Raw genomic sequence first — 14,337 nt, forward strand, 5'->3', positions numbered from 1 at the left:
GCCAGTTAGAATTAAAGGTAGAGATGAAACGAGGTGTCATCTCACAGTTGGTATTGTTAAGTTGTTGTTGACGATCTGACCTATATGTTAGAAGGGATTGTCTGTTCGTATTGGCTGCTCTAAGGTAGTCTTTCTTTATATCCCTTTTTCTGTAGCCTCGTTCTCTAAATCTATTAGTAAGGTTGTCAGCTTGTTTTTGAAAAATTGAATCGTCCGAACATATACGTCGTACTCTTAAGAATTGACCGACTGGAATAGATTTGATCAATTGTGGTAAGTGAGACGACTCGGCATGTAGTAATGCATTCGTCGTTGTACTTTTGCGAAAAACATCAGTTGTTATAATGCCATCTGTTCTTTTCAAAATCATAATGTCAAGAAATTCCATTTTGGTCATACTAGATTTCCATGTAAGTTTAATATTTCGATCATTCGTATTGAGAAACTGGAGGAAGTCATTCAGGTGCGATGTGGAGCCCTGCCAGATGAAAAATATATCATCTATAAAGCGCGACCACGAGATGAGGTTTTCATGACCAGGAGTATCAAGGACCACCTTCCTCTCCCACAGCCCCAGGAAAAGATTTGCATATGAGGGCGCACACGTAGCCCCCATTGCAGTTCCCTGGAGCTGTAGGAAGGGGTGGTCCTTGAATACGAAAAAGTTATGTGTAAGTACAAATACAATAATGATAAAACAAAATCAATCAGATCTTTATCTAGATTGGTCATGGTCAGAAAAAAAGCTGTAGCCCTCATCCCGTGGTCGTGGCCTATAGAAGTGTATAGGGACTCCACATCGCAAGTTACCAATATCATGTCCTCCTCCAGGTGTACCCCCTCCAATTTTTTCAAAATATCAGTTGTGTCTCTCGTGTATGATGGTGAAGTCTCAACACATCCTTGTAGATAATAATCTATGTATTTACATATAGGTTCACAAAGACCCCCAATCCCGGAAACTATAGGTCTCCCAGGTGGGTTTTGGGGGTCTTTGTGAATTTTAGGGAGGAGGTAGAAAGTAGGTGTTACAGGGCATTCTTGCATTAGAGATTCCTTAAGTTTATTAGTTATAATACCCTTCTCCACCCCATCCTCCAAAATATCATCTAGTTCTTTTTTAAAAATGTGTATGGGGTTTGAACTGAGGCGTTTATAACAATTAGGAGAATTGAGCTGTTTTAAAGGCTTCCTTTTCATAGGCGGTGGCTGGCCATAGGACTATATTGCCGCCTTTATCCGCCCTTTTGATCACCATGTCCCTGAGAGATGAGAGTTCTTTTATGGCTTTTCTTTGAGCCCTTGTTAGGTTATCCTTGTCAATATGTGCCTGAATACGTTCAAATTCGCTCTTGACTACCTTGACAAAGATCTCCACTTGGGGACAGATAGAGGTGGGAAAGATTTGGAGGTACGAAAAAGGTGTGTAGGTACTGGGAGACTATCAGATGATTCCCCCGCATCATGTTCTCTAGCTAGAGCATGTAGGTCATAAAGTGCTTGTATTTCAGTATCAGTGGTCATAGCAGAGGTATCTAAACTGAAATATTTTTTTAGGATTAGCTTACGTGCAAATAATTCGAGATCCTTTACCTCCGTAAAGTAATCAAACTTATTAACGGGAGCAAAGGATAACCCTTTTGAAAGAACCCCATGCTGTGCCCTAGTCAGAACATGATTAGAGAGGTTAATTAACTTTAGTGTCTCTTTTTCGGGTACTGTGACTTGTCCCTGAAATTGTAGGGACGATTTGGTCTCTTGACTATCGGGGTCATTGAATGGAGACCTGAGGTTGGATTTCCATGGGAATCCTCTTCTCCTAGTCTCAAGCGTTTGTCTAAAAAACGTTCTCCACATTCTCCTTCTGAGGTGGTTGAAACGCTCGATATAGATGCTGAACGATTTCTCTGCTTCGTAGTTTTAGATTTCCAACGGTAGACCTTATTCAACTGATAGTCTCCCAGATCTCTTTGAAATTTCTTTATTTTATTCTGTTGATATTCAACTTCCCATTTATCTAGATCTTGTTCCAACACTGTATCAAAGTTTTTTAGGTCATCAGTGCTTAATTTACTATTTAGTTTTTCACGTGTCAGTTCAATCTCTTTTTCCAGATGCTCTAGAGTTTTTTTTTTTATCATTGCCTATTAATAGCTCCAAAAGTGTTCGGGAGCATTTGGAAAGAGTTTCCTCCCATTTGGAGGTAAAACCAATGTCCTCTGAATTAAGAGTGGGAAATAATTGAATTGTAAGGCCTCTAGGTATTATATTTTTTTTGAAGATAGTTTTCCAATACAGCCTTGTTCCACCACACCTTTGCCCTCCTTTTTAAAGTCTCTTTGATCTTAAGCTTCAAGTCTTTTAAATCAACTGCTTCAGTGTCTGCTATGGATTTCTCACCGAATACCGTCCCGAGTTTTGAGACCCAGGCTCTATCACGTTTTTTATAATCCATAAAACAAGTGGAAGGATCTGCGAAAAACAGATAATGTAAACAGCACAACCTACAAATTTCTTCCAAAATAAATATATTGCTCCTAAAGACAACAGAAAAGCATATCAACCTACAAAGGATGTATATAGTCCTAGTTCTCTATTTATTCAAGAAAATATATATTGAGGACTATATAACATAATAGAAGCCAGTAACCAAAGTTTATAAATATAACAAACTTTATTTAAGTATCATAAATACAATCATCATAACAGTAATATATTTGCCGTGTACCTTCAGATCCCTCTGTTGGAAATAACATATTTAAAGACTTGGGATATCATTATTAACAGAGATGCATCGGACTCTAATGTTTTTTGGACTATATCTAATCCAACATGAGGACAGCACGTTCCTTTTTGGTCATATAGATTTATTTCTATTTTTGTTATCCATGCTTATGGTATGATATTCCGATTGTATAAAGCTCGATTTGATGTACTTACATTATATAAAAAACATGTATACCTATATTATATTATTTACCCTCATGATCTTTCCATGCCTTTCTACCCAGACGCGCTGTTAGGGTATGTGCACACGTCCGGATTTTTCGCGTTTTTTTTTGCGGATTTTCGCTATAAAAACGCTATAAATCCGCATAAAAAAACGCTCAAATTATGCATCCTATCATTTAGAATGCATTCCGCATTTTTTGTGCAGATGTATGCGTTTTTTTCCGCAAAAAAAACGCAATCCGCAAAAAGAATGGCCATGCTCATTCTTTTTGCGGATTTTTTGCGGATTTCATGCATTCAGGAAAAAAAAAAACGCAAAAAATCCGCAAAAAACGCGAGAAATCCGCGCGGAAAAAAACGCGATTTTCTGGCAGAATTCTCCGGATTTTGTCAGGAAAAAAACCTGACGTGTGCACATACCCTTAATGTGCGCTGCCATGGTCCCATGCTCGTCGCGGCGTCCGGCTGCTGTGGTCACCATGGGGATGACGTTAGTCCTCCCACTGGTGGCTTGCGGTGCGGGACGTCGACGCCGATCCTGTGTGAGCACGGCATCACATGACAGCGCGCCGATTGGTATATTGTGAAAACTTTATGGAGCTTTATATCACGGGCCTCATGTTACCATACAAAAGCCCTTTCATCGGGTTAAAATGTAAGGTCCTTCTAAACAAATGAATTTGAGGACAGCGATTTTTTTTTTTTCTGGTCACATAGATTTATTTTTATCCTTGTTATCCATGCTTATGATATGATATTTTGGTTGTATAAGGTTCAATCTGATGTACGTACATTATGTGAAAAACATGTATACTTATATTTACTTTTATGATCTCTTCATGCCTTTCACCCAGACGCGCTGTTAATGTGCGCTGCCGTGGTCCCATGCTCTTCACGGCGTCCGGTTACTGTGGTCACCATGGGGATGACGCTGCTCCTCCCACTGGTGGCTTGCGGGGCGTCGGCGTCGATCCTGTGTGAGCGCGGCATCACATGACAGCGCGCCGATTGGTGTATTGTTAAAACTCTATGGAGCTCTATATCATGGGCCCCATGTGACCACATAGAAGCCCTTTTCATTGGGCTAAAATGCAAGGTCCTTTTATGCAATACCAAAGTTCTTGTTACCCATGTGACAGCATCACATGACTGTCTATAACTAACACCATTGGTTTAAATATGAAAGGTCCTTTTTGTACCATTAAACATAGATAGAGCGCTGCATTTTCTGCTGGATATATGTCCCGGTTCAAACGCCCGCTTTGATGACATCATCGGCACCACTACACCCACGGTACACCACACACCTGCTGCACATATAATCCATTTATACGCTCCATAAAGGGAACTTCTCCTGCCGCACTAGACACGCCTCCTGACGAAGCTCATCGGGCGAAACGCGCGTCGAGGCGCCTGGCAGCACGGCAGCAGGTTCTACCTACCCCCCTCGGACTGACCATGGCCACAGGTACTATAAACTTATATACTAATACCCGCTTTATCATAGGCTCAATTTGATAAATAACATATGGTACTTTACCTATATCTCACTTTAGTGTGGATCGCTTTCTTTTTGTCTTGAGCCCAATTTTGATCTAACTGCTATGGTAGTCCATTACACATGGCATCTCAGACTGGGGCCGTTAACACATATATAGGGATTTTAGGTGGTGTGGTTTTCTCACCCTGCGTTGTGCTGCCTGGCAAAACCTTTTGTCTTCTGTTTTTTTTTTGTCTGTTTTTGGTAAAACCTCACGAATATATTACTGTTATGATGATTGTATTTATGATACTTAAAGTTTGTTATATTTATAAACTTTGGTTACTGGCTTCTATTATGTTATATAGTCCTCAATATATATTTTCTTGAATAAATAGAGAACTAGGACTATATACATCCGTTGTAGGTTGATATGCTTTTCTGTTGTCTTTAGGAGCAATATATTTTGGAAAAAATTTGTAGGTTGTGTAATGTCACACTGGCTGCCTTCTCTTAACCCCTATGTGTGCCTGCCTGGCTGCACTGACTGAGTGAGAAGATGCTTGTGTCAGAGCTGGCACATAGGGGTTAAGAGAACGCAGCCAGCAGTGACTTTGTGGGCGGAGAGAGCATGTTCTCCTGCTCTGCTCTCCCAGCTGTATCTATGACAGTGTGAGTGGGCCCCCCTCTCTCCCCAGGGCCCCGGCATTTGCCCAGGTGCGCCGGGTGCTGACGCCGGCCCTGGTACCCAATATTAAAGGTAGGGTACGCAGGACGCATGCTGATGTAGGCTGAGCTGAAGGAAGGTGTGGCAGTGGGCTTGGATTAACGATGGAACTATGCAGCCCTCAGCAAAGCAGACATCCGCAAATGTGAAACCAGCCTAAGTTAATAAAAAAATTCTTGATATTTGTGGCTCTTTAATCCGATATTTGTCATATTAGCGAAACCAATGTTGTTACCCAGTCTGCATACTGAATGTGGTTAACTAATGTACAGCACCATGGAATTAATGGTGCTATATAAATAAATTAATAATAATAATAACTATTTGAAAATGTTGATTTGTTAGTTGACAAAAAATTCAATAAAAATGTTTAAAAAAAAACCCCAAAAACTGGGCCTGCTAAAATACTCCATATGGAGATTGCGGTGTTGACAGTCTTGTGAATAATGCCAAGGAAAAAATGCTTTGTAAATTTTATTTATTTTAAAGGGAACCTGTCTTCCGGATTGTGCACAGTAACCTACAGTGTCAGGTTGGCGCCGTTATACTGAATACAATGATACCTGTGTGATGTAATCTGTCTTGTGGTTGTTGTGTAATCTTTATTCTCAGTTTTGAGTTAATGATATGCTCTTTCCCCGGGGCAGCCTGTGGGGGGTCTTCATGTGGTGCTCTGATTTGGTATTCATAATGTGGCCTGCCCCCTAGTTTACATGTTAAATATTATATATAGCTTGGAAAAAAAAAAAAACCTTCTGCAGTGAGGAGAGGGTAGTGGCACCTGTGCTGCAGCCTGATCGCATCTCTATTGTGCACATAATTATTTTGCTTGATCTTCTCCTTAGATTCATTAAAAAAAAAATCTGTTTGAAAATGGTGCCAGCCGTGCCTGCTAAGCAGCAGCAGTCGGTGATCCAATTGCTGCTACTGCGTCGACAGAACCATCTTGTAGGATGTTTTGTTTTTTTCCTCTAGCAAGATTGCGCCGCCTGCGCAGTAGCAGCTATCGGATCACCGACTGCTGAGCTGGCACGGCTGGTGCCATTTTCTAACAGATTTTTTTTTTTTTTAATGAATATAAGGAGAAGATCAAGCAAAATAGTTATGTGCACAATTGAGATGCGATGAGGCTGCAGCACAGGTGCCACTACCCTCGCCTCACTGCAGAATAATATTCATTATGTAAACTGAGGGGAAGGTCAGTGACCTGTCAGAAGCCATACAGATGAATACCTAATCAGAGCACCACATAAAGACCCCCCCCCCCCCCACCCCCACCCCCACAGGCCGCCCCGGAGCATGAGCATATCATTAACTAAAAACTGGGCAAAAAAACAACCACAAGATAGATTTTATCACCCAGGTATCATTGTAATCAGTATAACAGCGCCAACCTGACACTGTAGGTTACTGTGCACAATCCTGCTGACAGGTTCCCTTTAACCAAAAATTCTGAAAAACCAGAGCGTATCTTTATCTATGACATCCTGCAGGTGGACCCCTACAATAGAGCTTGCTGTACATTTGCCCAAAGTGATAACGCTGCAACAAGCACTTGGCTGCCACAGTAATGTAGAACCAGTTGACTTGCCATTGTGCTGTGACTAAGGCCGGTTTCACACGTCAGTGGCTCCGGTACGTGAGGTGACAGTTTCCTCACGTACCGGAGCCACTGACACACGTAGACACATTGAAATCAATGCATCTGTGCAGATGTCATTGGTTTTTTTGCGAACCGTGTCTCCGTGTGCCAAACACGGAGACATGTCAGTGTTCGTGGGAGCGCACAGATTACACGGACCCATTAAAGTCAATGGGTCCGTGTAAAACACGTACCGCACACGGACGTTGTCCGTGTGCCGTGCAGGAGACAGCGCTACAGTAAGCGCTGTCCCCTCCCACTGGTGCTGAAGCCGCCATTGATATCTTCTCTGCAGCAGCGTTTGCTGTAGAGAAGATATGAATATTCCTTTTTTTTTTTTCTGTTTCTCGTGTTTAAAATAAAGATCTATGTCCCCACCCCCTGTGCGCGCACCTGCTGTTCTTAAAATACTCACCCGGCTCCCTCGCTGGCTGGCGCTGCTTCCTGTCCTGGCTGCACCTTCTACTGTATGAGCGGTCACGTGGGGCCGCCGATTACATTCATGAATATGCGGCTCCACCTCCCATAGGGGTGGAGCCGCATATTCATTACTGTAAATGAGCGGCCCCACGTGACCACTCATACAGTAGAAGGGGCGGGCGCACAGGGGGTGGGAGGGGGTCGGGGACAGGGATCTTTATTTTAAACCCGAGAAACAAAAAAAAAAAAAAAAAAAAGGGAATATTCATATCTTCTCTACAGCAAACGCTGCTGCAGAGAAGATATGAATGGCAGCTTCAGCACCAGATGCAGGAGACAGCGCTAAACTTTAGCGCTGTCTCCTGCACGGTGCGTGTGGTACCTAGTGGGCACACGTGTGTTGCACGTGTGCCACACTGATGTGCCACAGAAACGCACGGACACGGATCAGTACCGGAATTATCTGGACGTGTGGGACTGCCCTAAGGAATGAAGCAAGGACTTGTTTTTTTTTTTTTTGTTTTTTTTTTTTCCTCTAAAGTTAAAGTTTGATTCATTGTGTGCATTTTGTCACTTTTTTTCCCCTTGTTTTCCAGTATTCTTTTGATTTTTGAGAAATATTTCTCAAAACATTACACATCGATTTTGTGTAAGATCAAAAATTCTCTTTATCTTTGTCTTTAAATTAGGTGCTAAAATGTTGGAACATTTGTGATAAAAAGTACAGCTTTACAGAGAATCTCATCTGAGGGTGCCAGAGTACAATAGTACAAAACAAATTGAGATTTTTGAAAAAGTTGCAATTGACAAAACATCTGAAATTCCCCAACCTCGCCCACAATTATCAACACAAAAAAGAAAAATACAAGCAAACACACTTTAAAAAAAAATCTGTGCCTTTATTTTAATCCCAAGGTGCAAATTAAATCCATGCTATATGTATACCAAAAACTAGACAAAAAGAAGGTACAAATGCAATGAGTTATTTTTTCTTTTTTTTCTTTCCCTTTTTGTAGTGTGTGCACCACTGACCATTACAATTTGTTTCTATTGACTTAGATGTTCCAAATGCTTCTAGCATGGGATTATCATAAGGAACTTTTATGATTTTTCAGGTATGCGGAATTGACTGGACTCCAACAACAACTTATAAGGGAAACGCTAATTGCATGGCTTCAATCTCAGGTACGTATTAAAATAAGACTTTTAAGCAGGTATACATGTTATTTGGGCAGTTACTATGGAGTACTGCCCTGTACTCCATAGTAACTGGTAACCTACAGGTTATGCTGTAAAGTCTGACAGGGGTTTCGGAGGTCGTACACCGCTTTTACGCCTAAAAACACATGTGCCCTCGTTCTTGCCATACAGTATTTGTTAGTGACCACGAAGTGAGAAAATGCAGGTGCATATTGCTTTGTGTGTATATTTTCATGTCCATTACACACTAGTAAAATTACAAAAACTATTGTGGAGATGGGACTCCACCTATCAACATGGAGTGTCCTGCGAAAATACATTAAACATGTTGGCTGGAAAACTCCTTAAGCTTAAAGGGTTATTCCCATCTCCAAGATCCTATCCCAATATGTAGTAGGTGTAATAATAGTAGTAATCTCTAATACCTCCAATTAGAATTGTAGTATAGTTCTTCTGATCCGCCATGTGTAGGCATTGCAGGACCTTGGGTATCCATAGTTACATCCACTATCATCTATCTGTCACTAGATCAGCGGTTGTAACCATGGATACCTAAGGCCCTTCAATGCCTACACATGGCATATCAGAAGAACTATACTACATTTCTAATTTTAGGTGTTTGCTAATATTATTTATTACGCCTACTGCATATTGGGATAGGATCATGGAGATCGTAATGCCCCTTTAATGCAAGCCAAGATTAGGGCCAGACTACTGTTGGCAAGTATATACAGTGACATGCTTGTATGTTGCTTTGTGAAGCTTGTAGTATTAGTACATCTGCTGCATTCACTCCCATGTACCCTATTCTGTAATAATTCTTTCCATTTCTGCCTTTTGTCTTTAGATGCTAAATGCCCAACCAGAGAAAACCTTTATCCGTAACAAAGCTGCACAGGTTTTTGCTCTAGTCTTTGTTACAGAGTTTCTCACAAAATGGCCCAAGTTCTTCTTTGATATTTTGTCTGTTGTTGGTCTCAACCCCCGAGGAGTTGACTTGTACCTTAGAATTCTAATGGCCATCGATGCAGAGGTAGTTGATCGGGATATAATTCATACCCCAGAGGTAAGGAACGTGACACGTGTCCTGTGAAGGATGGAGTAGCTGTAAAACTGAAATGAGTGGAATTGATTTTTGAATTTTATTTGTAAAATAAGATCACTTTAGAGCAGGGGTGGGGCCATTTTGAATTTTATAATAGCGTTCGGTGGCTATATAAAGTTATTAACTTAATTAGCCAGTACCTATATTTATTCAGACATTTAAATAACTCCCACCTAATATGATGGCCGGAATGATTGCTCTTTGGTGAGGCATGCGATGTTGGGAGGTATTGATGATATTGCTACTTGCAACTGGTTTTCTAAGTTTGCATCAGTTAGTCTTGAGCGAAGTTGACACTTTGCGATGGAAAGTTTTGAGAAGAACTGCTCACAGCAATAAGTTGTTCCGAACACGGATGCGTATTTCAATGCATGTCTCCTCACAGTGGGAAAATCCTCATTGTTCACATGACGATTCTAAAACTCAAGCAATGGTGAGGTTATTGTACCTAGCTTTCAGCTCGTCATTGTTTTGCATTGGAATGATTTCGTCTTGTAGGTCATCAGGCACATCAGCTGGTTCCGCATTGAATGGTGTAGCAAAGATGTTTCACTCCGTTTATTTACTTTTGAGATCTTTGAGTCTTTCATCAAATGCTTCAATTAGTTGCACATTCACCGGCATATTCAAGTGTCGTGGAAGGCTTTTGTCTTTCAAGAGTGGAGAAACGAACTGAGTTATTCCTTTCAAGTTACATTTACCACAGCCGTAGTTTAGCTTCAAATGATTTCACATTTGAAAGCTGAGATCCAAGAAGCTGATTGGCCTTCCAGCTTAACGTCCAGGTCTGAGAGCTACTTGGTAATGTCTACCATGAACGCTACATCACACTGCTACTTGCTATCATTGAGTTCACTGATGGATTTCCTGCAATTCGTAAAACCTCATAAGCATGTTCCCACAACTCAACCACTGCACTTCAGTGATAAAGAAGATCACCACACTCCGATTCAAGATCATTCAGTAACTCCTTAGGCTGGCCACTGTTCAGTGCTCTGCTTTTGATAAAGTTTGTGCAACTGTTGGCATCACATTGTTGAGCCGCTATTACTGTGGCATGCACAGTGGCATATAATTAAATCACTTGGATCAAGACTTAAGGCGATTTATTTCTTATGTGACAAATGCAATTAACCCTTATTGTGAGCCAGTTAGTAAGGGCAGTTAACTTTTCAAATGATATTTGAAGTTTTTTCATTGATGAAACACGTCTCTCAAACAAGTCTTCACCTTTCGTACCGCCATGCATAGCTTCCAGTGACAGCAGTTCTTCTCGTGTGTCAAACTCTGTAGTGATTCCACAAATGAAAATGGCCAGTTGGGCGGTATTTGTCTGTTGTCTCATCACAAGCCAGAGAGAAAAATTAGAAATCTCCTGCTGAATCCTTGAGCGTTTTTTTTTTTTTTTCCAATGTCTTGTGCTAAATCAGTAATCCGATCTGAGACGGTTCTCTGAGACAAACTAACATTCTGAAACCATTTTAGGGTAAGTTCACACTTGGCGTTTTTACTGGGTTTTTTTTCTGCAGCAAAACCTGTTTTCTGGTTTTGTTTTTTTTTTTTTTTTTTTTTGTCCGGAAAGAAGCTGCGGCAAAAACACAGGTTTAGGTGTGATTTTTGTGTCTTTGTCCATGCTAATGTCCATGACTTTTCTGCAGAAAAAACACTGCAAATAATACCTGCGTTTTGCTGCATTTTTTTTTTTACACGCATTCAAGCCAATGGGTGGAAAACGCTGCAAAAACCCTGACAGAAGTTACATGCTCTGTCCAAAAAAAGCAGAAAAGCACAAAATTCGGATGATGCAAAAAGTGTGTGCATGAGATTTCTGAAATCTCATAGGCTTTGCTGGTACTTACAGTACCAGCAAAGCCTATGAGATTTCAGAAATCTCAAAAGCAGCTGAAAATGAGCGTAAAAAACGCATTAAAAAAAACCGCCCAGTGTGAACTTGCCCTTACTCTGCAGCAGCCACCAAGCGCTCTTTCACAAAGTCTCCCTCTACATGAGGTCTCTGCTTCTTTGCAATTAGCTCACTCACTACATAGCTCGTCTGAATAACGTTGCCTCTGTCACAACGAGACCTAGTAAAAGGGGATTGTTGCGATTCCAAACTGTCGAAGAACATTGATTTTATCCTGACGCAGTTGGCCTTACATGAGTACATGAGCTTTGCATGTTGTGTGCTGTAATGACGCTCCAGATTGGCTTTTTTCATAACTGCTAGTGCATCACCACAAACCATCCACACAGGTTTGCATTTGACTTCAACAAAAAAATAATCATTTGTCCATTTATCTTGAAAACCTCAACACTCTGCATCAACTTTTCTTTTCTTTGCAGTGGCTATTCATATGATGTCTCACCACTACCTGAACAAACATATTTTAAAAATGACTCCGCAAAATAATTTCCAGGGAACCGGTCACCTGTGCAAACACTATTAACCTGCAGATATGGAGTTACTCTGCAGGTTAACCCCTTTCTGACCTCGGACAGGATAGTACGTCCGAGGTCAGATCCCCTGCTTTGATGCAGGGCTCCGCGGTGAGCCCGCATCAAAGCCGGGACATGTCAGCTGTTTTGAACAGCTGACATGTGCCCGTAGTAGGCGCTGGCAGAATCGCGATCTGCCCGCACCTATTAACTAGTTAAATGCCGCTGTCAAACGCAGACAGCGGCATTTAACTACCACTTCCGGGCGGCCGGAAATGATCGCATCGCCGGCCCCATGATCGGAGGTCGGCGATGCTTCAGAATAGTAGCCATAGAGGTCCTTGAGACCTCTATGGTTACTGATCCCCGGCAGCTGTGAGCGCCACCCTGTGGTCGGCGCTCACAGCACACCTGCAATTCTGCTACATAGCAGCGGCGATCGTGCTATACCTGCTGCTAGCCTCCCATGAAGGCTATTGAAGCATGGCAAAAGTGAAAAAAAATATAATAGTTTAACCCCTTCGCGACATGCGCCGTACTAGTACTGCGCTGCCGGCACTGCATTAGTGCCAGCAGCAGTACTAGTACGGCGCACCGATCACCGCGGTCTCGCGCTGAGCGCCGCGGTGATCGGGTGCGGGTGTCAGCTGTATACGACAGCTGACACCCCGCAGCAATGCCCACGATCGGCGCTATCGCCGATCACGGGCATTTAACCCCTCTGATGCCGCTGTCAGTAGTGACAGCGGCATAGAGGGGGATCGCGCTGGGACGGGGGCTCCCTGCGCTCTCCCACCGGAGCAACGCAATAAGATCGCGTTGCTCCGGTGACCCGGAAGGAGTCCCCGGATCCAAGATGGCCGCCGGACTCCTTCCGGGTCATGAAGTGACCTGGGTAGCCGGCGCCTGCTGAGAGCAGGCGCTGGAAGCCAGCTAAGCTGCCTGTCAGATCGTTGATCTCACAGTGTGCTATGCACAGTGTCAGATCAACGATCTGATCTAATACAGAGAAGTCCCACCCTGGGACAATGTTAGAAAGTTAAAAAAAAAAAAAATAGAATGTGTAAAAAAAAAAAAAAAAAAAATCCCCAAATAAAAAAAAAAAAAAACATTTCCCAATAAATCCATTTATTTATGTAAAAAAAAAAAAAAACCAATAAATGTACACATATTTGGTATCGCCGCGTCCGTAACGACCCGCTCTATAAAACTATCCCACTAGTTAACCCCTTCAGTGAACACCGCAAAAAAAAACAAACAACGCTTTGTTATCATACAGGCGATCAAAAAGTGGAATAACACGCGATCAAAACGACGGATATAAATAACCATGGTACCGCTGAAAACGTCATCTTGTCCCGCAAAAAAAAAGCCGCCATACAGCATCATCAGCAGAAAAATAAAAAAGTTATAGCTCTCAGAATAATGCGATGCAAAAACAATTATTTTTTTATATAAAATAGTTTTTATTGCGTAAAAGCGCCAAAACATAAAAAAAAATTACATAAATGAGGTATCGCTGTAATCGTACTGACCCGAAGAATAAAACTGCTTTATCCATTTTACCACACGTGGAACGGTATAAACGCCCCCCCTAAAAGAAATTCAGGAATTGCTGGTTTTTGTTCATTCCGCCTCCCAAAAATCGGAATAAAAAGCGATCAAAAAATGTCATCTGCCCGAAAATGTTACCAATAAAAACGTCAACTCGTCCCGCAAAAAAACAAGACCTCATATGACTCTGTGGGCCAAAATATGGATAAATTATAGCTCTCAAAATGTGGTGATGCAAAAACTTTTTTTTGCAATAAAAAGCGTCTTTTAGTGTGTGACCGCTGCCAATCATAAAAATCCACCAAAAAAACGCTATAAAAGTAAATCAAACCCCCCTTCATCACCCCCTTAGTTAGGGAAAAATAATAAAATGTAAAAAAATGTATTTATTTCCATTTTCCCATTAGGGCTAGGGTTAGGGTTAGGGCTAGGGTTAGGGTTGGGGTTAGGGTTTCAGTTATAATTGGGGGTTTCCACTGTTTAGGCACATCAGGGGCTCTCCAAACGCGACATGGCGTCCGATCTCAATTCCAGCCAATTCTGCTTTGAAAAAGTAAAACAGGGCTCCTTCCCTTCCGAGTTCTCCTGTGTGCCCAAACAGTGGTTCCCCCCAACATATGGGGTATCAGCGTTCTCAGGACAAGTTGGACAACAACTTTTGGGGTCCAATTTGTCCTGTTACCCTTGGGAAAATAAAAACATAGGGGATAAAATATCATTTTCGTGGAAAAAAAAAATATTTTTTATTTTCACGGCTCTGCGTTATAAACTGCAGTGAAACACTTGTTGGTTCAAAGCTCTCACAACACATCTAGATAAGT

General features: G+C 41.7%; 1 protein-coding gene across 1 annotated transcript in view; it reads left to right on the forward strand.

Annotated features, from left to right (window-relative positions):
* Window positions 1-14,337, forward strand: part of XPOT (exportin for tRNA) — a 121,379-nt gene that overhangs the window by 50,530 nt on the left and 56,512 nt on the right. Inside the window, exons 5-6 of the mRNA XM_069764695.1 lie at window positions 8,337-8,406; window positions 9,269-9,487. Of these exons, the coding sequence (XP_069620796.1) occupies window positions 8,337-8,406; window positions 9,269-9,487 (289 nt within the window). The remainder of the gene's footprint in view (window positions 1-8,336; window positions 8,407-9,268; window positions 9,488-14,337) is intronic.

This window comes from Ranitomeya imitator, chromosome 4, assembly GCF_032444005.1.
Source record: "Ranitomeya imitator isolate aRanImi1 chromosome 4, aRanImi1.pri, whole genome shotgun sequence".
Classification (NCBI taxonomy): domain Eukaryota; kingdom Metazoa; phylum Chordata; class Amphibia; order Anura; family Dendrobatidae; genus Ranitomeya; species Ranitomeya imitator.